General features: G+C 47.0%; 1 protein-coding gene across 2 annotated transcripts in view; it reads left to right on the top strand.

Annotated features, from left to right (window-relative positions):
• ADAMTS9 (ADAM metallopeptidase with thrombospondin type 1 motif 9) overlaps positions 1 to 27,219 on the top strand; it is a 160,610-nt gene extending 133,391 nt beyond the window's left edge. For both annotated transcript variants that reach the window (XM_042929907.1, XM_042929906.1), the window contains 10 exons: positions 2,508 to 2,681; positions 6,581 to 6,775; positions 7,838 to 7,970; positions 8,511 to 8,605; positions 8,721 to 8,815; positions 8,908 to 9,041; positions 10,802 to 10,893; positions 15,707 to 15,811; positions 25,151 to 25,245; positions 27,093 to 27,219. In XM_042929907.1, the coding sequence (XP_042785841.1) occupies positions 2,508 to 2,681; positions 6,581 to 6,775; positions 7,838 to 7,970; positions 8,511 to 8,605; positions 8,721 to 8,815; positions 8,908 to 9,041; positions 10,802 to 10,893; positions 15,707 to 15,811; positions 25,151 to 25,240 (1,113 nt within the window). In that variant the 3' untranslated portion in view covers positions 25,241 to 25,245; positions 27,093 to 27,219. The remainder of the gene's footprint in view (positions 1 to 2,507; positions 2,682 to 6,580; positions 6,776 to 7,837; positions 7,971 to 8,510; positions 8,606 to 8,720; positions 8,816 to 8,907; positions 9,042 to 10,801; positions 10,894 to 15,706; positions 15,812 to 25,150; positions 25,246 to 27,092) is intronic.
• Positions 27,220 to 27,851: the final 632 nt, after the last annotated feature.

Below are 27,851 nucleotides of genomic sequence, written 5' to 3'. Positions count from 1 at the left end.
CACACTAGTACCCAGGACACTCCAGAGGAACAGAAAACCCCAAGCTAGGGTTGACCTAGGGAACGGGGCTCAACCAGCCTCCCAGACCCTTTGAAGTGATTTGCTCATCTGCACTCATCGCCTCAGAGAACTTTCAATTCATATTTGTGCCCCAGAAAAATTCAAGTGACTCCACATTCTAGACGTGGAGGTTCGCTTCCAAGCAGCAGAAGCTATGAGTTAAGTTTGCAAATGATAAGGGGTAGCAGGACACATCGCATCTCCCTTTTACTTCCTAAAAGAACAAAGTGGCTCACAAAAGGCACGGGGTATCCCAGATGACTCAGCATTTCTACTCCTGGGGTACACCCCGAAGAATTGAAACCACATGTTCAAACTTGGACATGAGTGTTCATAGCACCATTCATAATGGCCACGAGGTGGAAACAGCCCAATGTCCGTTGTCATTTGAATGACCACAATGTGGTATAGCCACACAACAGATGGTTATTCAGCCACAGAAAGGAAGAAAGTACAGATACATGCTACAACATGGATTGACCTTGAAAGCAGTATGCTGAATGAAGAAGCCAGTCACAAAAGGCTGCGTATTGTATGCCATTCATATGAAACAGCCAGAACAGGCAAACCGCTATAGACAGAGAGCAGCTTGGTGGTTGCACGGGCTGGGGGTGGGGGAGGGGGGGTGGCCGGGCGGTTGGGGAAGCAAGGAGTGACTGACTGTTTCATGGGTACAGCGTTTCCTTTTCGGGTGATGAAAACGTTCTGGAAGCACATAGGGATGACGATCTTACGACGTTGCAGATGATTAAATGCCACTGAATTGTACACTTTAAAATGATCGAAATGATCAATGTTAGGTTAGGTTAGGTGTATTTTACTGCCAAAAAAGCAAGGCACAAGACATATCTGCAAAGACTTTTCAGAGTCAGACTGGAGTCCAAACTGAAATGCCTGTGGGACAAGGTAGGTAATAAAAGGGAAAGAGGTGTGAGAGGAGAAAAAGATAGGTGGGGGTCCATGGGTCTCCCTAAATAGACTTAAAAAATTTTTTTATGTTTATTTATTTTTGAGAGAGAGAGAGAGAGAGAGTGCAAGAGAGCAAGTGGGGGAGGGGCAGAGAGAGAGGGAGACACATAATCGGAAGCAGCTCCAGGCTCTGAGCTGTCAGCACAGAGCCCGACGCGGGGCTTGAACCCATGAACCACGAGGCAATGACCTGAGCCGAAGTTGGGTGCTTAACCGACGGAGCCACCCCGGCACCCCCTAAATAGACTTTTGAGAAGAGAAAGTTTAAAAGATACCATGCTACCCACAACTCTCGGTTGTTGTTAGTGAGTTAGCTAAGGCCCAGGGGCTATAGGACACGTAATCCCTGGTGTAAAGGAAACAGGAGTCCCCAGATTAGCTCACCGTGGATCTCCAAGGTGGTTTACAGTCTTGAAATGCTGGGACACAATAGATGCTTTAGATAGGACGGGCTTTGGGAAACCTTTAGCACACAGATAACCAGGTTAAACTTCAAAGGTGGGTGTGCCGTTGGTTAAAGCGAAGAAGATAGGGAGCTTGCGGACAGCATAGAGAGGGTCCTGGAACAGCACGTACGGCTTGCTCTGTTTTCCTCACTTGGTGGATGGGAATAAAAAGATGTGTCCCATCTACCTCACAAAGAGTTGTTTGATCTGGGGCAAGGCATTTCAGCTAAGTCCCAGTTTCTCCATCTGAAAAATGGAGATTGCAGTAATCTTTAAGTCTTAGCTGTCTCCGTCCTCAACGTCTGTCTTTGCTGCTAAAATATAAGCTCCTCTCTGAGGGCTGTGCGGTGCGTGTCCGTTTTTGTTGACCCGGGACCCATCACAGGCCCTGATGCTAGGAACTTGGTGAATATTTCCCGAGTGAATGAGGGATGAGAGCCCTTCATCCTGGAGGAGAAAACCCAGTCAGTTGGGGGCGGGAGGGGGGGGGGTGGGGAAGGTGTCACAGTAAAGCAAAGCCTCTCAAGTCCCGGAAGGGGGACGATTTGGGAGAAATGAAATTTGTCCTTCATGCTCCCCTGGAGTCGACAACTAGGACACAAGGCTGCGGTCTGCAAATTGGTGTGTGTAGTCGTAAGATAAAATGGGCCACCTGGACACATAACAACTTCCCTGACTCTCGAGGTATTTAGACACCGTTTGATAATCATTTAGCTGTAAGTTTTAAAGAGACTCCATGTTTGCGTGAGTAAAGTCGTCAAGCCGTAAGGTCCTTTCCAAACCTGACATCCGTTCATTCATGCTTCCATTCCTTCCCTCCAATAGCCACTTATCAAACACTTATGGCTGTGCCAGGAACAGTGTTGGGAATAAGTGGGATAAGACAATGAGTCCTCGGATCATGCCTCCCCTCAGAGGCCTCACATTCCTAAAGGGTAGACAAGACAGGAAAATAAGTCACCACAAAAACAGCATATAATAAGCCATTTATTAGCTTTCCATATCAACACCTGTTCTGTCTGTCACGAACAGTGCACCAAGACGTGTGGCGAGGGCTCCAGGTACCGCAAGGTGGTGTGTATGGATGTGGACAAAGGCACTGAGGTTCACGGCCTACGCTGCGACACGAGCAAGCGGCCTGCGGACCGGGAGAGCTGTAGTTTGCAGCCCTGCGAGTATGTCTGGATCACAGGAGAATGGTCAGAGGTACGTCCCGGGGATTCTGTAACCGCCTCCAAGACAGCAACGGCCTGAAGGCAACAGAGTGACCTCTGGGTAGGAACGGGGGAGACTGGGACCCACCTGCCAGTTCCACCTGCTGAGGCTAGACCCCTCCCCCCATGTGCAAGGTAGGAGGATGCCTGAGATGATCTCTCGGTTCCCCTCAGTCCTGTGATTCCCCTTGATGTCCTGTTGGTATGATAAAGGAGGAATTATCACAGGGCCTGCTAGTTCATGTGATGCCTGTTGGTGTCTGAAGAGAGTTAACATAAGAAGATGCCTTTCGCATCGGGGAGACAACAAGGAATGGCAGAGACTGTGACAAACGAGCACGTCCCGTGTGATGGGAGCAGCTCCCTCCCTCTCCAGCAGAGGCCATGCAGAAATGTGGGTCCGGTGGTACCAGACCTGAGTTTTCAAGGAGGACAAAAATCTGAACTTTTATGCGGGGTCTCCTAACTTTAAAACGTGGACTCCAATTTTTTATTTGAAAACGTTATGTGGGGCAAAGCAAACCTTTCTGTGGGCCAGATATGGGCTGCCTCTTTGACAACCTCTGATCCAGAGGAACCAAATGATTTTCCAAAGTATTCAAGGAATCAATTTTTTTCTTCTCTTCTTTTGCCCACAGTGCCTAATCTAGAAACTTTTTATTATTAATAGACCAAACATGATCACATTGTTTTCAAACCTCGTAACACTTCTTAAATTTACTTATTTAAATTCAAGTTAGTTGATGTACAGTGTAGTCTTGATTTCAGGAGTAGAATTTGTGATTCATCCCTTCCATATGGCCCCCAGGGCTCATCCCAACAAGTGGCCTCCCTAATGCCCATCCTCCATCTAGCCCATCCCCCACCCACCTCCCCTCCGGCAGCCCCTCAGTTTGTTCTCTGTATTTAAGAGTCTCTTATGGTTTACTTCCTTCTCTGCCTCATAATATTTTCAAAGACTGAAAGACCTCTAACATCCAAACCAGTTGTCATTTGCCCAAAAGGAGTTAGAGGTTTCGGAATTACCTGGGCTCGTAGCAAAGTTTCACAGGGCAGCAGTTTCACATTTCAATAGGAGGAATATTTGCATGCAGACGATATGTGTGTTGGGTGGTAAATGCTTCCTTCACTGTAGCTGGCCTAGAGTCCTTTCTAACTATGTCTCCCCATCCTTCTTCTCTTTGCTCCATTGACTTTTGCCTCCCCTTCCTCACCCAGGGGACATCTGGCAATGTCTGGAGACATTTTTGGTTGTCACAAGTGGAGGAAGTGGGATACTACCAGCATCTAGTGGGTAGAGGTCAGGGATGCTGCTAAATCTCCTGGAGTATGTGGGACAGCCCTCCCCCACCCAGCCACCCCTCCTCCCCCCCCCACACACAACAGAGAGCTATCTGGCCCAGATGGCCATGGTGCTGAAGTTGAGAAGCCCTCCTTTACCCCGACTCTGCATGTTCTCCAACTCTTAAAGAGTGGAAAGGAGACGTGGTCCAAATCATTAGGAAGTACATTTACCATTGGCTAGCCAGGAACCTGGGAGTCCAGATGCTTGCTCAAAATAGTCTTTGACTTTGGGTTTGAGGCATAGGTTCCAACCCATCCAGATTCCAAGGAGGGTCTGGGGGAAGGCGTCTGGGGAGGGTTCCTCTCTTCTCTTCAACTCACTTCTCCCCGGTCCTCGTCAGGTGTGGTCCATAACTTCTGGTTCTCAGGTCCGTAACTGCCTGGTTCCCCACCAGGCAGGGAAAAGCCTCTCTCGCTCCTCAGGCCTCTGAGCTCTCCTCTCTGCCTCCTGGAGGCCTCCTCTTAGTAGTTTCTGGCTTACTTCTTGGTCGTTCCTCTCTCTGGAGTTTCTACACTTGTCACACTGCAAACATTGGCCTCTTCACTTTTCATCTTAGCCAGTCTTTTGTGTGTTATTATTATGCTAAAAGAATTGCGATCTAAGACTGAGTCATGTGACTCCTGTAGCTTTATCTTAACCTTAATCTTAACCCCCCAACAGATGAGACTTGGAGAAGATCCAAATCTTCTCCAAAAAAAAAAAAAAAAAAAGTCTTCAGTATTTCTGCAAATTCTCAAGTGTATCATGGATTAAAAACTCTGGAAACTTATAGCAAAGTGGAGAAGGGTTGGAGATAGGACCTCACATGGATGCAAGGGCCACTGGACCAGAAATCCCTCTAGAAAAGCTTCTGGAAAAGTTCAAGAGCCACAGCAAGCCATGCCTTCTCTCTAGGACCTCTGTCCCCTGGAGAGTTGAGTGCTTTTCTCTGACTCTCCTTGAATTTGAGCAGACCTGGGCCAGATGGGAAAAGAGCACCCCATCACCCCTGGCTCATCATGCATTTCTCGGCTTAGGCCTGAAGTGCATCATTAATGCAAGGAGCGCACATTCTTACCATTTCATCCTGCTTTACTGTTATTTTCACATTAGAAAAGTAATATATGCTCATAATGAAGCAAGCACATGACCCCCCAGGGCATGGAGAGTCAAGAGTAAGAGCTTCCCTGCCTCCCTCCTCCCCGCCAGTCCCCCTCCTCCCTCCCAGCCTAGACAGACCCAGCATTGGCTGGCGATCTGCCCACACACGAAACACCCAGACCAGCCTCGCCCTCCCCGGGCCTGGCCTCTGCTGGCTCTTCAAGCATTTGAACAGTGGCAGCCGAAGAAGGAAGAAACATGCACAACATTTCCAGGTCTCGAGCCATCTGAAAAGGAAGGACCAGGGATGCTCCGTGTGCCTCTGGCTGGGCCTGTCACCCCCCTGCCTCCAGGACCTCTTCAAGAGGTATCTTCTCCCTGGAACAGGTAGTTATAGGAGACGAAAGCCACGTGGCTGAAAGCACCAGCTCAGGAGACGTTAGGAAAGAATGACACTGTGGCTTTTAATAGCTAGTGAGACCTCATGGATGCTCCCCCTGGAAAAAGCAGACCACACCACTTGCTGCGGACTGGGTCAGGGGTTCATCCAGGACGCCTCTGGCAACCTTTGGTCTAGAGAATCCTGATCCTCTCACTTAATTTTATGTGACACCTTCCCAGGGGATGGCCGGTTATCTGACCACATTGTCTAAAAAACACCATCAAAACTAAATTCACTACGATGCACTTTTATTTTCTAAATATATTGTATCAAGTACTTAGCGTGGGAGGTCGAACCTACTTGAACATGGCGTCAGTAACCAATTAGGTGTCTCATCACAGGAAGGATCTTGGACGCTAGTAAGACGTCCTCTCTTTCTCCTTGGGCGTGTTGTTTGCATATTTGTAAATGCCGTGTAATGATGGTCAACAGGTATAGTGACTGCCTGATCTGGTTAGATAGGCAAAGAGATAGGAGAGCAGAAGGGTGACATTATCGGTCCAGACGTATGGGCAGGGAGAGCAAAGAGAGAAGGAGAGTGAGTGCGGGGCAGACGGGAAAGCAAAACGAACGGAGCAGGAAAGGAAAACTGCGCCCAAGTCCCCTTTTGGCTAAGTGCTTGGGTTTCACCTGTAACTCAGGTGAGCTGTGATACGCCCTCCTCCCGTCCCCCATGGCCACATCTCCGGTTTGGAGAAGCATGTGCAGTGGGGCTTTGGGGAGCGTCTAAATGGAACCAGGGACAGCTGGAGCCTCCTCCCCTCCTCCCCTTGAAATCCAAAGCAAGGGCTCAGGGCACACCGTCCCGCAGCGGGGGCCACACTAGATCCCCGAAGGCGACTTTTAGGGTTGTCTGTCCGTGGTGCGCTCGGGGCCTGCCGCTTGCAATGCACAAACAAGCTAATAAAGTGAGAGCTCTCTGCAGCGTCGTCCGGGGTCAACGTTGGATGTGGGGGTCAGGGGCCTATTGTGGGCTGCCCCCAGGCGCTGCTCCAGCCTCTCCTCCCACCCCCTGTTTTCCCAGTGCTCAGTGACCTGTGGAAAGGGCTACAGACAAAGGCTCGTCTCCTGTAGCGAGATTTACACCGGGAAGGAGAATTATGAGTACAGCTACCAAACGGCCGTCAACTGCCCGGGCACTCAGCCCCCCAGCGTCCATCCGTGCTACCTGAGGGAGTGCCCTGTGTCGGCCAGCTGGAGAGTCGGCAACTGGGGCAGCGTAAGTAGACTGTTCGGTGATCAAATGGGAAAGCTTTGGGATCCCAGACTTCATCTTAGACATGTCCTGCCTCGGCCGTCCCGAGGGAGCCTCCTTCCGGGAGGGATGCTGGGAAGACACTGGTGTTAGCACTTCGAGGTGGGCTGATGGGAAGAGAAGGTTCTCTTCTCGTTTGGCAGGGTGGCCAAACCCAGAGCTTAGAGCACGGGCTCTGAAGCCAGACGCCTGCCCTGTGAATCCTGGCCCTCCTACTTGCCAGTTGAATGAGAGGTGCAACACTTCTGTGTCTCTGTTTCCTCATCTGCAAAATGGGTGGTGGTGAAGAAGGGACGAGTTAATATGTAAACAGCTCGTAGATCATAATAGCACACTTCACGTTACGCGTATTTTACCACGATGTTTTTCCACACCAGCTCCCGGAACTCTGTCACCTAGTAAGAGTTACAGAAGAGTTCGTTGTTGCTTCCGCGGTTAGGAAGTCAGCAGACTCTAGTCCCTCTTCAACGGGAGTATTTCACTGCATTAGGCGTACAATAAGCAAGAACATTTAAAATTGCGACTGTCCTTGGAGTATTGCCACCACCCCCTGGCTCCTGCCTACTAGGTTCTCAGTGTGGCCAAGCGATGAGACAAAGTACAGGATCGGTTGAAAGGGGTTAGGGTTTGAATCCTGGCTCTACCATGACCTTGAACAAGTTTCTTGACATTTGGGCCCCAATCTCCTCTCTGTAAAAATAGAATAATGGGAGTACTATCTCAGAAAATTTTTGTAAGGCTTAATGAGAAAATTATATATCGGATATATATGTCATATATATAAGTATATATGTTATGCATGTAAATATAAATACACAGGTAAGATACCCACATATATGAACATGGATGTATAATGCTTAGCACAGAGACTGCTCCACTGTAAGTGTTGCACATACGTCAGCATTTGTTTTTAGCAGCCTAGGGTCTGAAATGACACCTCGGACGTGGAGCTGTGAGCCCCGCGTCACTAGACCCCATGCCTCCCGGGTTCCGGGGCTGCATCACTGACTCTGGTCTGCCTTCCAGTGCTCAGTGTCCTGTGGTGTGGGAGTGACACACAGATCTGTGCAGTGTTTAACCAACGAGGATCAGCCCAGCCACTTATGCCCTGCCGACCTGAAGCCAGAAGAAAGGAAAACTTGTCACAATATCTATAACTGTAAGTGGGCCAGCTGAAGCCCTTTCTCCGGAGCACGAGGACCAGGGTTTCCTTGTTCGTTTGCCCACCCTCATTGGAAATAGAGAATTTATAAGATAAATAAGTGCTGGGGATGAAATGCACAGCGTGAAAACCATAGTCAACACTGCCGTATGCTACGTTTGGAAGTCGCGAAGAGAGTAGATCCTGAAAGTTCTCATCAAAAAGGAAACAAAAACCATTTTTATGCATCTATCTGTAGGAAATGATGGATGTTAACTAAACTTAGTGTAACTATTCACAATCTGTAGAAGTCAAGCCACTATGCTCTACGCCTTAAATCTATACACTGCTATAGGTCAGTTACCTCTCCATAAAACTCAAAGAAAAAAAAACTTTTACCCCCCAAAAGGGAAAGAATTTATTCTAAGGAAATTATCCCCCCCACCCCGCCTTTTCAAGCTGCAAAGTGTTAGTGTGAACAGTATCATTCATTCCCCAGGCAGACAGCGGGGGGATCCGGGAGCATCACACTCCTTTTGTACGTTTCGTGGTTTCTAGGTGAGTTACCCCAGAACTGCAAGGAGGTAAAGAGACTGAAAGGTGCCACTGAAGATGGTGAATACTTTCTGCTCATCGCGGGAAAGCTCCTGAAGGTGAGCGATGCATATCAGTCATTATTTCTAGAATGATTGGAGAGTGAGTCGCCCTGGGTCCCATGGTCTCACCTCTGAGCTGCTCTTCCTAGGTTATTTCTGGCCTCTCTTTCAGATATTCTGTGCAGGGATGCAGTCTGACCACCCCAAAGAGTTCATAACCCTGGTCCATGGTGACTCAGAAAACTTCTCCGAGGTATACGGGCACAGGTAGGAGCGTTCGGGCTCGGAAGGGCACAGACAGCTGGAGATGCCCCGGAAGTAGCTGCCATCCTCACCAGAACATTCTCTCCGTGACGTAGGCTGCACAACCCAACCGAATGTCCCTACAACGGGAGCCGACGGGATGACTGCCAGTGTCGGAAGGACTACACGGCAGCTGGGTTTTCCAGTTTCCAGAAAATCAGAATAGACCTGACCACGATGCAGATAATAAGTAAGTCCGGTAGAATGTCACGGAGAAGGGGACGTGCCCATTCCTCTCCCCATTCAGCCAGCGCACTGCACACCGCACACTGCCCGGGGGCAAGGCTCTGAGATGCTGCGGCGGAACGAGATGGGTTGCCTTGCCATCCAGTGACGACAGCTGGGGTCCAAGCTGCGTGAGGGCGGGGTTGGCTCCTTTCCGTTTTACTGCTGTACAGCCAGTCCCTGGAAGGTGCCTTGCCCAGGGCGGAGTTCCCGTGAGATTTGTGAGAAATCAATGCGTGGAGTAGGTGAAGGCCACTAAAAGGGGACCACTGCAGTGGGGGGAGTCAGGACGGCATCCCCCAAAATATGACACTGAACCTGACATCTTAAGGTCAAGTAGCAGTTAGCCAGGCACAGGGTATCGGCGTGGGGAAAGGAAGGGTAGTAGCAGAAGCTTTGAAGGGAGAAGACAGAGCAGCTGCACGCCTTAAAGAGATTCTGATGGAATCTTCCATTCCCCCAACCGCCTCCCCCCTGCACAGTGCACACACATGCAGGGGCACACGGCTAATTTTATCCAGTTGTCGATTTACAGAAGAGAAGCGGACCACGGGCTTGCCTCTTGTAACCAGCCTCCGCGCGAGCTGATTTTATCCTGCAGCCAACACTGCCTTTTCGTAGGGACGTTAATCACAGGCGTGGTTGTAGATAGCTGAACGATCCAAACGTGTTCCCTCGAATAGAGGAAAAACAGAAATAATGAATAATTAATTTTTCCTCTTTACCGTTGCTCCCGTAATATTGCATTGCTTTCCCCTCGAGGTGGATGAAACTTGATTTGTACCAAGCTACTTTTTATCGCCTTCCGCAAGCCTGATGGGGGCTAAAGGCAGAGAGTCTGCAGTTTTTCCGCTTAGAAAAACACTCCAGCTGAGACTCCGGGCTTCGGTGTGCTGTGGCCACAAGGGCCCCTCTCTTTGCGGGACAGGGAGCTCAGACTTCCTTCCCACTGGAGCTCGGTTAACTGTAGAAAGATGAAGGGCTGTTCCCGAAAGGCAAGGCAGGGAGGTAAAAGCGGCCTCTCCTTCCACCAGCGATGGCTTTTGCGAGATCCTTGCTTCGACTCCTCCTGCTCTGTGTAGAGCTGCTCTCCGGAGCTATGAAGAGGTTAAAAACACAAGCATTGTTTTCATTGGATTTTTTTTTTTAAACTCCAAGGTAGCCCCAAACTTGAGAAACTGCCATTAATACTTTCAAGATGAGGGTTCTAACTGCGCCACATTTTGGCAGGCTTAGTGCATTGGCCATGGGAGGGCAGCTAAAGCCCCAGGAAGTAACTCCTAAGTAGCTGGAGATACTTTTGTAGCTGATTTCTTCCCATCCTTACAGCTGGGAGGCTGTACGTAGGAGACTCACAGCCATCCAGTGACGCTTACCTTTAATGGACGTGATTCACGTATTTATTTATTTATGTGAGAATCAATTCCAAAGTCATCTTAAACCCCCCTTTTGGCTTCCCTCCCATGGAGAGACCGTGCAGATAAAACCCAGGGAGCGAGGCTCTTGAACCACAGATCCAAGGGGGAAAGCAGTGCACATCTGGATCTGTTGCACATCTGGATCCGTTTGCTCACTAATGACACTTCGGGTATTTTTTTTCTCTCCGCTCTCCCTCTTACTCTTTCTCTCACTATCCTTCTTCCCTCCCGCCTCCCTGTGACTGTCCTATCCCTTCTGTACCTTTTCGGACTTCTCTCTTCTCTCCCTTTCTGCAAAACCCCGCAGCCACTGACTTACAGTTTGCCCGGACCAGCGAAGGACACCCTGTCCCTTTTGCCACAGCCGGGGACTGCTACAGTGCTGCCAAGTGCCCGCAGGTATGTGCTAAGGGCTCCCCCCACTGAGGACCCACATCCCGCCCTGTCCGCAGGGGACCCCTGGCTGCTTCTGCTCCCGGGAATACAGTTAGAACAGCTGCTCTGGAGGGCAGTTTGGCCCCCTGCAGGAAGTCTCAGAGATGCTCTGAGCTACTCATGTAGCCACGCCACTCCTAGGAGTGTTTCCTAAGGAACCACTCAGAGCTACATGCAGCAAAATGCACCTGCTATAACGGTAAACATCTGGAAGCAGATTAGGCATCAGAGGGCAGGGGCTTTGCTTAAACAAACCGTGCTGGTTCACAGAGTGAATGTTATACAGTCAGTGACAGGCCGATATAGGCTTCATGACTGGCTCTTTAAGAAAATCACAAGTCCTGCTTTGTAGCATTTTTGCCAGCCTCCCAGGTGTAAATACTCTCGCTCCGCCCCGCCCCCACGCCCGTAACTGATTTCAAGCCACCAGCGTTATGTCCCCAAATGGGGAGTCCGGCAGAAATGCGCACGATCGGCTCTCGCAAGCCAGGACAAGCGCGCTCTAACCCACCACCACGGTCAGCCGTTACAAATTGTAAACGTTGTGTGACAGAAAAACTGCTATCCCTCCTTAGATGTATAAAACGTGTAGTGTCCAGACGAAGGGCAAGTTTACCATCGTCTGCTGGATTTGCTGTTCAGCAGAGCCGCTCAGCGGCCATCTCATTGCCCGGCCACACTGCCACATGCCCTTGCCGCTCTGGAGGTGTGGATATTTTGAAACGCGCTGTCGTAAGGATCTGCCTGGTGCCACTTTTGCAAAATCGGCATCATCTTTGCAAGAAGCTGCGGCCCTGAGAAGGCGTGACGAATTCCGTGATTCAGGCCAGAAGAACTTGGCCCCAGTTCTGGCTTTGGTTCGAAAGGGGTCCTCACGAGGCCGTTGCTAAACTCTGGGCCAGGAGTTTCCCACTCGGCACCCCTGGGCCTTCAAAAGTCTGGGGACCAGGACGGGGAGCTGCATTGGGAATACACCATCTCCCCAGGATGGGTTTAGGCCCAATCAGAGACCATCCGAAGACAAACACATCTGAATTTTCTTTTAACAAAGTGTTTTCTCAGCCCCCAGCTTCAGAAAGCAATGTTAAACATTTTAGGGAAGTGAAAAGGAAGCTCTCAGGGAGAAAGAAAATAAACAAAGGACATAATGGTAAAAGGGGGCCTCTCCTCTATTACCCAGGAATTGAAAACTTTTGAAGTGCTGTTTCTTTAGAGCAGCAGATGACTTCAAACACCCCACTGGTGTGGGTTGCATTTTAACAGCTAATAGATTAGCCCTGTCCTGCCTTTTTCAAAAGTCTGAGGATCTTCTTGTTTCTCTCTGCGCATCTTTGGGGAAGTTTAGGTAAATGAAAGGTAATCTGCATTCATTTCTTTTAATAATTCAGAGACAAATGAACGTATTGATTTGCTAAATCCTGACCCTGAAGCAATTGCTAAATGAGAAAACCCAAAGCCCATGAGAAGCTAATTTGTATTTTTTCCTAGCCTGTTCTTCAAGCCATATCAGGGATTTTCAGAACTCAATCCCTTAGACATTTATTGAGCACCAACTCCATATACTGATGAAAGCCCTGAGTTTTGCAGACGGGTTTTCCAGGAAAAGGTCCAAAGAAGCACCCTTGTGCGAGGAGCTTTGGAGCGGTCGGCCCCTCCTGTGACCTGCTGATTGCACAGAAGCCAAAGGGAATGTGCTGTTTCCTCCTCGTTCACACTGTGGCTTTGGCGACTTACTTAGCAGTAAGAGCAGGTCCCCCAAGGGCCCTCAACGGGAAATGTAGCCAGAATGTGTTTTCCTCTTCTGACCACAGGGGATGCGGCGTTACTGTTACTGATGCTGGAATTGGTAGCACTTACTGAGTGTTTACTAGAGTTTAGACTTGGCTCAGCATTCCTAGGGCGGTGTGGCATGTCACCCCACAGCAGCCACCAGCGAGAATGTCCCCCCTTTTCAGATGAGAAAATGGAGTCACAGAGACGCCGGGGGTGGGGGGAAGGGGGCTTGCCCAAACCCACACAGCTGGTGCTCAGTAGAGGCGGGATTTGATCCCAAATGTGTCTGAGTGCAAATCCATGATGGCAGACGGGTCTGCCTGACCCCACTTGCAGAGAGGACTTTTCAGCCTTCTCCTTTGTCTGAACAAAGAACAAAACCTCTCCTAGTCTCAGGCACATCTTTCTCAAATCCCTCTGGATCCTCTAGTGCATGCATAACCCGGAATTATTTTTACCCTCTTAAATCAGCCACAGGAGGTAGTAGCTATAACATTCCCACCCTCTACCCCTCGAAGATGAGGGCTGTAGGGGCAAAGATGTCTCACCTGGAGCTCAGAGGACAGTAAGTTTTCACTCCTCACGGGACCCTTAACTTAAGGTGGTCATTATCAGCTGAAAACGTAGGTCCCCTGTGCTGGAAAAGGTGGAAAGAGAACAAGGAGGAAGACTGCCCGTTCCATCGGGTCTGTCACCCTCTCCGAGAGGGCAGATCTAGCCAGACGTGTGTATGGAGGGTGCTTAGACACCGGACGCCCAGATCAGCGGGGGAAGTTCTTGGGCCACAAGGCAGGTCAGGGGCCTGGACCTTGCAGGAACCTTAAGGTCAAAGCAGATCACGCTACCTTCTCCTGCAGTGCGGGGGGGGAACAGACCATCCACATGGGAAGCAGGATGGGAAGGGGAGAAAGAGAGGGATCCTCGGCTGCAGTGGGGTCTGGTCATAATGAACGGTGTGAACATGGCCTCAGGACAGGCAGGAGAGTGAAATAAGGAAATAGCAGGTGAGAGAGCAGAGCTGGGAGAGGTGTGTATCTGAGGAGGCCGGGCAACGTTGGGCTTCGTGCCTCAGGGCAGCCACAGTCACGGACACTTACTGAGGCCACTTCGCCTACCAACCACTAATGTCTGTAGGGTACATCATAATTTCCAAAAATACTTTTTAAATATCACCTACTCTGTGCCAGGTAATGAGTTACATGCATTATACCTTCTACCTCACCCCCTCCTATTTGCAGTGTAGGCATTACTAACCCATCTTACAGATGGACTCAGGAAAGTTAAGCCTACACGAAAAGGAGAGGAATCTGGATTCTAGGAAAAATCCAAACTGTCACAACCAGAGTTTCTCACTGTCAGCACTATCAGTGTTTTGGACTGGATCGATCTCTGTTGTAGGGACTGTGCTGTGCATCGCAGGCTATTTAGCAGTACCTCTGGTCTCTACCCACCAGATGCTAGTAACACACACACACACACACACACACACACACACACCTGCCAGTTATGACAACCAGAAAGATCTCTAGATAATTGCCAAATTTCCCCCCAGGGGCAAAATCGTCCCCTGTGGAGAGCCACTAACTTCGATGCTCGTATCACTTCCGAGAATTGGAATGTTATTTTGTCCCCATGTCATACATGTGGAATCTAAGGCTCCAAAGGGGTTGATAACCTCTGGTTAGGAAATAGTGATGGCACGGACACAGAGAGGGAGCCTGCAGGGTACCCCTAGTCCTGCCAGGTCATAGTGGACAAGCCAGGATGGAATATTTATTAACACTCTATCAACTGCCTAGCTATGTGTTACAGACCGTTATTGATATAAATAAAGCAATACCAAGTCCCTCCCCTAAGTCTACTGTTCCTCTTGGAGCGAGACACCCAACACAAAACAACCAATAACCAGGATTTCCGAAGTCAGGTACCAGCCGTGTGCTGCATGGCTAATTTCATTTAGCCCTCCCTACAGTAGGCTGAGGCAGATACTGTTACTATCTTCCATTTTACAGGCGGACAAACTGAGGTTCTGAGATTTCATCCCCCCCTCCCTCCCTGAAAGAGCCCGATTTTTACATAGGCCTGGCCGGCGCGGAGTCCGCCTCGCCTTATTAAAGACTGCTTTGACAAAGTACGGGACCGTGTCAGGTTCCGAGAGGAAACATTCACCGTGAGCGTGTTGGTGCAGAACATTTTCAGTTCTGAAACCGCTCCTTGTGGGGTTCAAGGAAGCCTCAGCAAAGTATTTCAGGTGCCTTTGTGGAGTCATTTTTGCAAGCGAGGGAGAAACAGAGACTGATGGGCAACGCAGGAGAGGAGCTCTGCGGCGGCGTCTCCTTAGTAATAAACGTGGAAACACAGAGGCCCGGTTTTGAAAGGAATCTTGGAGCGGGTTGGGATCCGGGATCCCCGGCCTGGAAGAGGCGGTCCCGCTGCAGGCTGTGTAGAACGGGCCGCGCGCGCCCTCTGCTGGCCGTCCCGGAGAGCGCACCTGTCCTTTGAAGTCCCGCCCTGCTGTGCTTAGGCCGCGCAGTGCTCAGCGTGGCGGGGAAGCGGAGGCCCGGGAAGCTTTGGCAGCGAGATCTTGTTAGAAAAATTACACTGTGGTATTTTGTTCCTGAAGGAATCTGATAATTGTGAGCAACATCAGGATTGCTGGGTTAGGGAGGCAGAATGGCGCTGGTTGAGAGCGAGGACTTTGAAGTCAGGAAAATGTGAGTTGGCCTCGCACTGTCTCCTGCAGAAGCTAATCACCTCCACCGGGCCTTAGTTTCCCCATCTGTAAAGAGAACGCCTTCAGAGAGCTCTTGCGAGCATGCATGTAAAGTGCCTGGCCCAGACTTCCCCCCACCTTCCAAAAAAAAAAAAAAAAAACCACCCTCATTAATTAGTAGCTATCGTAATTAATTAATGTCCTTCTCCTTTCCAAGGGCCCTTCATTGTGTGGCCTTTACTTAGGACATCACGTGGACTAAAAGTGTTTTTCATTGGCTATTTATTCCAGGGTCGTTTTAGCATCAACCTTTACGGGACCGGCCTGTCTTTAACTGACTCAGCCAGATGGATATCACAAGGGAACTACGCGGTCTCCGACATTAAGAAGTCCCCGGTAAGGTGACCTAGTGGCTTCCGTTGGGTTTTGGTTTTTTCTCTTTCCTTCCTTCCTTGCCGGGTCTGTTGTGGTGGTGCTAAAGGGACGAACGCGCTTTCCCACTTGCTGAAACTATTTTGCAAAGTGTCAGGAAGGAAATTTAGGACATAAATTGAAGGTGAAGCAAGTGTAAGTTGAGTTTATCCGAAAGAGCCTTGCTTCGCTTCTGGTGAATCCTTCCCTGAGTCCTCAACCTGTGAACCATCCAAGTAATTGGACGATGCCTAACGGGGAAGCTGAAAGCAGTTAAGAAGCCTCTGAGAGAGTGTGCAGCTCCAACACCTTGCAATTAGTCAACATTGGATTTCTTTTGTGAACGTAGGGCACAGGATGTGTGTTTGTTGTTGTTGTTGTAAGAAAAAATGGAAGTACAACAGAGGCTGGAAGGTAGGGATGTTATCAGGTGATGTTCGCAGAGTGTTAGAGAAACACTCAGGGGTTTCACAGTTACCAGGTTTTCATGCTCAAAAATCCTGCCACTCAAGGTGTGGTCCACATAGAGCATCAACATCACCTGAGGCTTGTTGCAAATGCAGTTTCTGGGGGCCCGTGGCTTCTAAGTCCGGATCTGCCGCTGAACAAGGTCTCCAGGTGGATCATAAGCAAGGCACAGCTTGAGAAACCCTGGTCTCGGCGGTGTTTCTCAGAATCCCCTGGAAAAGTTTCAAATGCATGTGCCCAGACCCCAGCCAGACTGACTGAATGGGAACCTCCCAGGCAGGGGTAGAATTTTAACTCCCCTTGTATATACCCAGGACAGAAACTGCTGCGTGTTCCAGCCTTCCCTCAGTTCTGAGAACCTGCAACAGGAACCTGACCCCAACGACAAAGGGGAAATTTACCAGAGTATGGCCTGTGGTCCCAGGTCCTGCTTCAGCCGTGACCCTCACACGGGGTCTCCTCAGAAATGTGGCTGGGGGAGGACAAAGAGGAAGAGAACGGGGAAAGGGGTTATCATTCCAGAGTAGGGTTGCCGGATGAAGTAGAGGACGCCCAGTTAAATTTGAATTTCAAATAAGCAAGGAACATTTTTTCTTTTTACTACATGCATGTCTTAAACACTGTGTGGGACATATTTATTCTAAAAAGATTACTTGTTGCTTATTTGAAACTTACATCTAACTCAGTGCCCTGTATTTTTATCTGCTAAACCTTATCAAAATGAATATAAAGAAGAAATTCAAGCTGTTCCCCGCCCCCCCCCCCCCCAGGAAGGGACGAAACATCCAATTGTGACTTCCCAGGGGAATCCCTGAGTTTCTAGAGCCCCAATTTTCAGCTTCCAGGGTTAAATTTGTCTATGGAAAAAAAAAAGAAAAAAGAAAAAGCTGACTCCCATCTTGCTCTAAGCCAGTCCCCATTGATTGCTCGTAAATCATTTAACGTTTTCCTTTGCACTGAAAGGAATAAAGATAGCTGATAGACGGCCCGCCTGCTTTAGAATGTGCCACCAAATGATTATGTTCTTCCACACCACTACCCCCCAGGGGCCATATATTATGTTTTAGTCACTCCGAGGGACAACAACATTAACTGCCAAAACGTGGTCAGACACGAAGCATGATTCCGTAGGAAACCGTCTATGTAGACTCCGTTACCTAAATTTCAATCCCGTCAGCCCTTATCGGTATTGTTGTTTTCATCCAGAACCTAAAAATAATTACGGCGGAGAGCGCCACCTTCTGGAGAGAATGATCACTGCCCTGCAAAGACGGGTTGGCTGTTTTCCCAAGAGTTTGGGAGAAGTTCCGCCTTTCCTGGAGGGGGTTGGTTTGACATTTGCCTGCCAGCATTTTTTTCTTTTTTTAAATCTTGGTGTTCCGGAAAAAAAAAAGAAAGAAAGAAAAAAAAAAAAAAAAACTCTTGGTGTTCTGTGACAGCCCGGAGAGCCGGAGCTCAAAAATTAATCTCCAGGGTCTGCTGAGCACTCCTTGTGAATCCCTGGGAGCCCGGCCGGAGCCATCTGTGGCTCCTGGTTGCCGTGCCACGTGCTGCCCTGTGTGCCTCACCTGCTTGAGGGGCTCTCAGAGCAGCATCCCCTGACTACGCGCCCCGAACACAGGCCTCCCTGGCCAATGACATCTGGAAGAAAATTGTATATTTTATTTGCTTCTTGAAGAGGCACGATAAGCCTGAGCTTACTAAAGGTTGGAATGAAGTATACAGGAAGGAAGCCTGTGTGACTTTATCGAAACCAGTGTTGCCCTAAATCAGCGGTTCTCAAACTGGAGCGTGCATCACCTGCTGTGCTAGTTAAAAGCACAGCCAGCCTCAGGAAGGGCCCAAAATGGACATTTCCAGCAGTTTCCTGGGTGGTGCTGATGGCCCTGGTCTCTGCCCACGTTTCCAGAACTGTTGGCCTGAGTTAGACCAACCCCAGAAGCTTCTTTTCAAAGTTACACTTTTTAGTTGCCCTCGAATAACCTGGTGTTCCTTAGAACACACTTTGCAAAACCCTGCAATGTCCTGCTCCCACCATTACCTACTCGCGTGTTGCCCCGAGGGACTGAGGCCCTGCTTTGATTCAGCCTCCGATCATCCTCCCTTACTTTCCTACGGTCTTCTGCTGAGAGCTTCAAAGAAAAAGCCATGGTGAAAACCTCAATTCTCCAAACCTGGTTGGCAATAAAATGTTTTTCCCCAGCAAAACTAGAGGAAGACTCCAGTTGTCCAGGGTAAAACCGAATCACCAGAATCACTTCTGGTGGCTGGCACCCCAGAGCACCAGGTGGGTCCCCACCCCACCTGGGAGCGAGGGACAACCCTATTTCCCAGCGGTGCTTTAGCTGCACCTGCTGTGCACGGGAACTAGAGTTTCTACCCTGCTTGTGTGTGAGGGGGAGACCCACAGAAAGGGGAGCATGGCCCGGATGTGAGATCGGAAAGGAGATGTTGGAATTCGGAGCTCCTCTGCCAGTGACATTCTGTGCCCCCTCAGCTCACAGATGTGCTCAGGATACAAAAAGGCCCTCAGCCCCATCCAGAGGTCTCCCGGGGCTCCCCACGCCCATCCTCAGAGCTGCTATCTGAACCTCCAGGAGGAGGTTCTGGAACAGCCTTGAGAGCTGAGCAGAGCGAAGGGAGGTTCACTTCAGGCCACATGGGAGAGGTGCCCACCCGTCTTCTTGCTTCTTTGCAGGCCTGGGGAATTTGTGGGGTCAGCAAGGGGCGAGGGGCGGGGCCTGTGTTTCTGAGGCCTGGCTGCCTGGCCCTGAGGCCTAACAGACATTCCTTACGCTGAGGGAGGGTTGTAGATTGAAGAACTGCTTTGAAATTAAAAATTAATGAATTTTGCATTGTCATAGAGGAGATGGCCTCAATTCATATCTCTTTTTAATTTATTTTTTTAATTTACATCCAAGTGAGTTAGCATGTAGTGCAACTGTGATTTCAGGAGTACGTTCCTTAAGGCCCCTTACCCATTTAGCCCATCCGCCCCCCCCAAACTACCCCTCCAGAACCCTCTGTGTGTTCTCCAGATTTAAGAGGCTCTTACGTTGTGCCCACCTCCCTGTTTCTATATTGTTTTTGCTTCCCATATCTTGTAGCTCATTTACAACCAGTGGAGTTAAGGGAACACGAGATGAACGTGTTGGGTCAGGGTGCAAGTGTATACGTGGTCCGGAGTCAATGCTCATTCATCTTCCATGTACTGCCTCCTACCTCGTAGTTCACTTGTGAAAATCCCACTGTCTGCAAACATAGAAATCATACTGCAGGCCAGGAGGGAAAAATGACATTTTAGACATGTGTACTTTTTCTTCCATACATTCCTGTAGAAGTTAGAGATTTAAATATATTCTAAATATTAAACAATGTGTATATTCACATATATGTGACTGTGTAGGGTTATATTGGGAAATATATATACCTCCCATGTTTTATGGGCAGTTCACCACCAGCACACTCCAAAGAAATGTAAATCAGGGGCGCCTGGATGGCTCAGTCAGTTAAGCATCTGACTCTTGATCTGGGCTCAGGTCATGATCTCACAGTTTGTGAGTTCGAGCCCCGCGTCAGGCTCTGCGCTGACCGTGCGGAGACTGCTTGGAATTCTTTCCCTCCCTCTTTCTCTGTCCTTACCCTTACCCTGCTTATATGTTCTCTCTTTCTCAAAATAAATAAGTAAACTAAAAAAAAAAAAAGAAAGAAATGTAAATCAATACGCTTCCAGAAAATCACAAGTAAAATCACAAAGCCTACCTCACGTTGATGGAGGAAACCAGAAACATTTACGAAAAGTATGAAATACAAACTATTCATAATGGAGCAGAGAATCTCTCGTTTTAATTATATGTAACAGTTCAAACTAAGCTAACAAAATATTCACTGAAAAGAGATTTTTAGAGTACTTGCTTTAATGAAGAAAATAAAAATGATTTATAATTAGTGTTTCATTGTATGTGAGTAGGTACTTCTAAGATGCTGGAAAGCATACCTTTTTCTCTGAAATAGGCACTGTTTCCATGACAATCATATTTATGCTAATCATTCTCTTAGTATGTTTTTTTCTTTGTGTTCTGTAGTAAAAATGATGAGTTTTAGCTCAGACTTGATCTAAATCACATTAACAGAGTCCCGATTAGTGAAATAGCATGAACATTGCAAAGCCATTATCGGCACCTTTATAATTACCCAGACTTTTCTCCTTCTTCATGAGAAAAGGCTATGATGGAGATCCACACATGAAAAACTACCTTTACGATAATAATAGCTAGTATTTTTTGAGCAAGCACATCAGGCCAAGAACTCTGCTAAGCACTTTGCATACATTCTTGCTTTTATAGCAGATCTCTGAGGGCAGACAAATATTACCCCCATTTTACAGATGTTCTAGGAAACTGAGGCTTAGAGAGTTGCTTAAACATGCAATACAAGCCCCAGGCAGTCTGACTGTGGTTCTCTCTACTGCTGGGTCCAGAGAGAGTGTGAAGAAAGCATGAGCTTGTGTGAGACAGAAGACATTCACAGCACATCAGCATTCTGAAGACCCACAGGCCAGCGATTTAGCCTCCAGAGAAGGTTCCTAGTCGGAAGGCTGGCTGGTCTGGCATCACATCCAGTTGATGGTATCAGATTGGCTCCAGAATTAATACGGGCCCCTAAAAGTAGGACCAGTTAGGGGCGCCTGGGTGGCTCAGTCGGTTAAGCCTCCGACTTCTGCTCAGATCATGACCTCACAGTTCGTGGGTTCAAGCCCCACGTCTGGCTCTGTGCTGACAGCTCAGAGCCTGGAGCCTGCTTCCGATTCTGTGTCTCCCTCTCTCTTGGCTCCTCCCCCCCTCAAAAATGAATAAACATTAAAAAATAAATAAATAAAAATGTTAAAAAAAAGTTTAAAAGGCAGAACCAATTTGAGTTTTAGAAATAGATCACTCTTCCAACTCAACATCACTCATAATCAAAGGCAAGCAAATTTTTAAAAGGGAGAGAAACTATTTTGTTCTCTTTGTTAAATTGACAGAGCTTTTCTTCCCTTTGTTTTTAAACAAGATTATCCATTATTTGCAAGAGACTTTCACAGTTTGGCAATATGAACCAAACCTTCATGACCTTGACCCAGTTCTGGGAATGTGGCCTGAAGATATCCTGAAATGCAGGCACAAGTATAGTTCATCACAGTGTTTCTCTGGACAGTGAAAAATGTGAACCATCCAAGATGCCAAACGTTGTGCAGGAATGAAAGGGTGGGGGGTGGCTAACACAACATGGGAAATTTACACAGTGAGATATGATGTCACAATTAGACAAGGAGTTTGTCACAGCATGGTAAAGTGTTAGGGGAATTAATTCAGCAAGCGATCTGAATTGCGGGTCAAAAAGAAGAGTGTATATCAGCTTCAGCCTCTCATTCATTCATTCATTCATTTAAGAAATCTGTATTTAGTCCCAGCCTGAGCCATACACTGTTGGGTTCTAGAGACCTTGAAATTTAAAAAAGACATTGGCCTTGAGCACCTGGGTGGCTCAGTCGGTTAAGCGTTCGACTCTTGGTTTTGGCTCAGGTAATGATCTCATGATTCGGGGTTCGAGCCCCACATTGGGCTCTGCGCTGACAGTGCAGAGACTGCTTGGGATTCTTTTTCCCTCTCTCTCTGCCCCTCCCATGAGGATGCTCACTGGCTGTCTCTTTCTCTCTCACTCTCTCTCTTTCTCTTAAAATAAATAAACTTTAAAAGCAAAAGAAGACATTGACCTTGCCATTGTGGGACTTACATTCTAGCAGGAAGACAGATGTAAAGAAAGTATTACCCAGTTTTATAGGATGCTATGTGGTAGGTAACTGCTGGGTTCTGAAGAATTTAACAGTCAAAAACTGGGGTGGTCCAGTGTACACAGATGGGCAAGGGACACGGAAGAGAGTTCCAGGCATAGGCCATGGTATTGCATGTGCAAAGGCCCTGTGTTATAAGGGGCACGTCAGAAGAACAACCCAACGAAAGGCAGAGGTCAGGGGTGGGGTGGAGGGAAATGATAGCATCTGGAGAGTCAGGAAGGGATCGACCGCAGGCCAGCAAACTTCTTCTGTGAAAAGCTGAATAATGAATACTTATAAATATTTTAGACTTTGCCAGCCAGGGGGCAAAAATCAGTGCTAATTGTATATGTATTTATATGACAAGAGTGAAAACAAATTTGCACAAAATTTTTATTGATTCAATTTTAAAAATAATAATTGAGTACATTTTTTTGTAAACATACTTAGCAGTGAGAACCATGGAATATTCAGAAATGATCATATTTTGCTTAAACTAGCTGCATATTTTGCTTAAGTCTCTGTTATCAAAGCTGATGATAAGTATTTGTTAATGCGGGTCAGCGATGAGATTTTCTGCATTTCATCTTTATAAACTTTATTTTACACAAATAGATATTGTCAAACACTGATATAGTCCACAACCATGTCCTTTTAATTGAGCATATTCACACCTTGGCAAGCATTTCTAGAATCCTATTCGATTTTTCTCTTGGTATTCGCCCTTTTGTACGTCATTACATCACAGATTAAGCCCTTGCCATTGAAGGCGAGATAGAAGCTTCTCAGATGCCTTGTTAAATGGATTTTGAGATATGAAATTTGCTTGGCACTTAGCCCAAAGTCCAGAACATGGTGTGGGTGCTGCCACTCAAGCTCAGAAAGTACATTCACCAAAAATATACGTGGCCTGAGATACGGCTTCTTGTCTTCATTCTCAGCAGAATGGAGAGCACGTAAAGCGGCTTCACCCTACTTACGATTGGAACAATGTTAATTGACGTTAAAATGACTTTACCCCAGGGTAAGCTGTGCCTGTAAATGCACTTTTGCCTTGAAATTCAGGTTCCATTCCCTAAGAAATATTGTCAGATCCATAGCAAAAGCTAATGCGCACAGCCAGGGGGGTGTCCAATTACAGCGACTGAGAGCAGTTCTCGTTCAGAAAAAAATGTTAATCCCAGCTCTGAGCTCGAAAGTTCACCGTCAAACCTGTCCACTGCTAAGTTATCAAACTGCTAGATGGCAGCATGGGTCAGGGCGTTCCGTTTCTAGTTCTGACAAGGAAAGTTTATAAAACTGATGATGGATAAGGTCGTGGTAGCGAAAGCTGTTCATCCTGGCTCTGTAACACCTGATGGATTCTTCTCTTTTCCACCAAGCACCTACTGATGGATAATACATGAAGTGATTATAGGCTTCAGACACCTTACATTTTTATGAGCTTTGTAAATTTGACCAACTAAAGCTTTCTCTGCGTTCACATACTTTTTTACCACTGTCAGTTGCCAACACATCTTGGTAGATTCCACTTCAGCTGTTCTGTGCTAGTGTTTTCTCAGCCTCTTTGAAATTGTCTTGCCTGAATTCATTTCACACAGACTATTCACAGAAGCCAAGTCTGTAGTCACTTCACGCTCAGCATCGTCTCAAATAAACAACTGAATGATATCCATAATACCTACCTCTCAGCTCATCAGGAGCCAAAAACAAAAAACAACACCCCCCCCCAAATTATTTGCCTCGTGTTTTAATTGATTATTGATGTTACTGTCAGTGTCATCGATTTTTCAAGCAACTGTTTTCCTCCCGAAAACGATTGTAGTCTTGAACAATTTATTTTCTCTGGACGCATTTGTTCAGCTGTTAACAATGAAACAAGGATGTCTTTAACTCACCATGGGGCAAACTGTTTTCCCGGCTTAGCTAATGCATCAGCCACTTGGAAACTTACTTGGTTTCATTATTTTTACTCAGTTTCATTTTTTTTTTAATTTCTTAATGTTTATTTATTTTTTGAGAGACAGAGAGAGACAGACCATGAGCAGGGGAGGGCAGAGAGAGGGAGACACAGAGCCCAAAGCAGGCTGCAGGCTCCAGGCTCTGAGCTGTCAGCACTGAACCCGATGCGGGGCTCAAACCCACGAACCGTGAGATCGTGACCTGAGCCGCAGTCAGTTGCTTAACCCAGGTGCCCCTACTCGGTTTCACTTTTTTATCGTTGGGAAGAAACAATGCTACGGTGAGATCTTCGGTTTTGAATTTTCTAAATTTATGACCATGGCTTTCCTTGTGAGTTGGAAACGTGTGCTGAGGCTGAGGTTGGTGACGATGGTGTATATTGTATTCTCCTGGCACAGCTGTGGTGTCATTGCATGAGAAACACAATGCTTTGCCATCTAAGTTTGATAACAGAATAGCTCACATACAACAGTGCCTTAAAAGAGCAACATACACAGTCCCTTTCCATTTCTTGTTCTGACACGATGGTATGCGCTGGTAATGAAACAAAATACAATGTTAGGATATGGCAACACGCACAGCATTGCAAACACTGTTAAGTCACCCCTGTGTCCCTGTGGTTTGCATTATGCTGAGTCGCGGTGCAAAGCAATGAGAGCTGTCACCACCGTCCATCCTGCTCTTACAGCCTGGAAGCAGGCACAGACATTAAGTGAATGAATGAACATGGCTGTGTTCCAATAAAACTTGATTATGGATACTGAACCTTGAATTTCGTACAATTTTCAAATGTCAGGAAATTCGGTTCTTGGTTTGCTTCTTCTCGCCGTTGAAAAAATGTCAACGCTCTTCTTGATTGATGATTGACGAGCCACACAGAAACAGGTGGCAAGCTGGATTGGACCCACAGACCATAGTTTGTCAGCCTCTGCTTTAGATCGTGTGGGGACGTTGGGGTCTGCTTCTATTCAGAAGGCCTACCTCCCTCCCGTGCATGCAAGAAAGATGTCCAAAAAGCCAGCGCAAGCCTTGGAAACACTAGTCAGGCAGGGAGTCTGAGAGCATGCGTTTTCTTGCAGGACGGTACCCGAGTCATGGGAAAATGCGGTGGCTACTGTGGAAAATGTACTCCGTCCTCTGGCACTGGCCTGGAGGTTCGAATTTTATAGTTAAGGTAAGTAGGTCCCACGTTTCTCTCTCTCTCTCTCTTATTTTGTAAACTCACGATTAGCAAATGTAGCAAGTCATTTGCCCCCGGAAAGGTTACTATTAAGCATCTTGAAACTGACTGGCTGTTGTAACTTTTTCTTTCCTGTTCATCTGCCCTGTTCATCTGTTCTCCGCCCGTGGATAGGAGGTCCCTAGGCTTTCTGCGTCAGATTCCTCTGCAGTTTTTCTTTAAAAACTTAACCAGGCTCCATCTCTAGAGGTCCTGAGGTCTCTGGCACATCTAAGAATCTGTAATTTTGATACAGGGAATTCTGATTCAAGTGACTTACGGATTAACTTTTGAGATACTGCCCGAGAGTACTGCATTAATAATATTCATGACATTCATTGAGCTGTGACTGTGCCAGGCACCAGGCTGAACACTTTGCTGGCATTATTTCATTGAACCTCATAGTAAAGCCACAAGAGGGGCCACTTACCCTCATTGCACAGATAGAAACTCAGGCCCACATAATTAAGTAGCTTGCTTACGATCACAATAGATTCCTTCGGCGGAACCCATCAGTGTCCTACACCAAAGCCAGTGCTCTCAATCAATGCTCTGTTCCACACGCTTGTGACTCAGCGTGTCATCCAAGGACTGGCATGATCAGCATCACCTGGGAACTTGTTGGAATGCAGAATCTCAGGCCTTCCCCTGGACTTACAAAACCAGAATCTGTATTTTAACAAATCCACAAGAGAGTCATGCGTGTGAAGGTTTGAGAATTCCTAGTCTCACTACATTATGCTGGCAAGTGCTCCCTCTGCTGGGCAGAGGAATGAATCGGTCACTCATTTTCTGGTCCCTGCGCCTTCAGCTACAAGGTATGAGTTCAGCCAACTCATGTGACCCTTCTGCAACTTATTTCAAGCTTTCAGCAGTCCATTCTCCTGGAGGGCTCTTCAAGATCCTGACACAGGAGTACCTACTTGACATTTGTGTATCAGTGTTTCAGTTTAATTGAAATCCGTAGTCAAAACTATGATCTTCAGTTAGGATTGTTTTTATTGCAAGAGGCAACAGGAAAAAAAGGAACTTATCATCTTAAGGAACTGAGAAATCCAAGCAGTGGGCTAGCTGCAGGCATAGCTGGATCCAGAGGCTCAAACGGAGTCATCAGTACTCATTTTTTCTCCCATCAGTCAACAAGGCTTGCTTCATTCTCAGGCAGACCATTTCCCCAACACCATGAGCTGCCCCCCAAAAAACGCTCACATCCAGCATCCATTCTGCACAAGAACTCAGGCTCTTGTTTGCCACATGGGCACTTCTGAACCAATCACCATGTCCAGGAGACAATGTCCTGAACTCATGTACCCACCTGGAGTCAGGTGATTGACAGCTTCCTTTAGAAGAGGAAAGAGGCGATTGTTATCAGGAAAGATGAGATGGGATGGAGACAGGCAAAGTCAGCAGGTGTCCACTAGAGATCCCCATTTTAAATGTATTTTACATATTTGATATCTAGTAAAATAGTATTGTGTGTGTTTATGTGTAGTAAAATTTGAGTGAGTGTATATTATAATATTTACATGTATGTCTAGGAAAAAAACTAGAAGGAAAGGTGCCAATATTTGAAAAGCATTATCTCACGTGGGGGATTTCAGGCTAGGAGTCTATTTTCTTCTATATACTCCCCTGAAACGTCCATGTTCCTATAGCAGACACATATCACTTTAAAAATCCAGAGAAGTTAACAAGTGTCATTTTTTAAATTCTGTACGTAAAAATCTTTGGCTTATCTACTCTTGACTTACCACAGTTGATACAGGAGATTTACTTTTCTTATTTGGTTTGTTTATTTCCAGGTGCTCTGAAAAGGAAGCCATTATGGGATGGATGAAGGATAGTAATGCAATACCTCCACCTTAAATTTGTGTGCGTGTGGGTGTGTGAGGACTTGTATGAGTGTGTGTGTGTGTGTGTGTGTGTACATATGCACATATATACATATATATACACACACACACATATATATCTGTATATATGTGTGTGTGTGTATATATATGTGGAATATCCTAATGATGTAAAGTTTAATATTTATGTTTGAAATTATTTATTGTGATGTAATATTTTTGTACGTAAAATGATTCTATTATGACTGCTTTTTGCATTATGTTGTCCCTTGCAGTCAAATCACTGCATTTTACGTACTCTACATTATATGTAGTACTATGACAAAAGTGATCCTTCATTATCACGGTACACTATTGTTTACTTTCTATCTGTAAATATTTTATTGTGACCTTTAAGAAATTGTAATTTGTCTTTTTAAAACAACCTAGCTGCCATCAAGGTGCTACAGAGTCGTGTGAGTGTATTTTGGCATTTCTAGGAAAGTATCCGCCCACAAGTAATTTAGCGATGTCACAGATTGTACCAGCTATTAGTTATGTTAACTATTCAGTTTCATATGATCTCTGGGAAAAAAATTGCTGCCTTGGTGCTATATAATGTATATATTTAAGTGATCACCAGACTCAGAAATGTAAACACTTTTAATAAAAGGGAGGCATAGAAGGACAGAATGCAACGGACAGAATCACTTGGAAAAGTAAGACCACTTG

This window comes from Panthera leo, chromosome A2 (genome assembly GCF_018350215.1).
Source record: "Panthera leo isolate Ple1 chromosome A2, P.leo_Ple1_pat1.1, whole genome shotgun sequence".
In the NCBI taxonomy this organism is placed as follows: domain Eukaryota; kingdom Metazoa; phylum Chordata; class Mammalia; order Carnivora; family Felidae; genus Panthera; species Panthera leo.
This window is presented reverse-complemented; position numbering and strand designations above follow the sequence as displayed.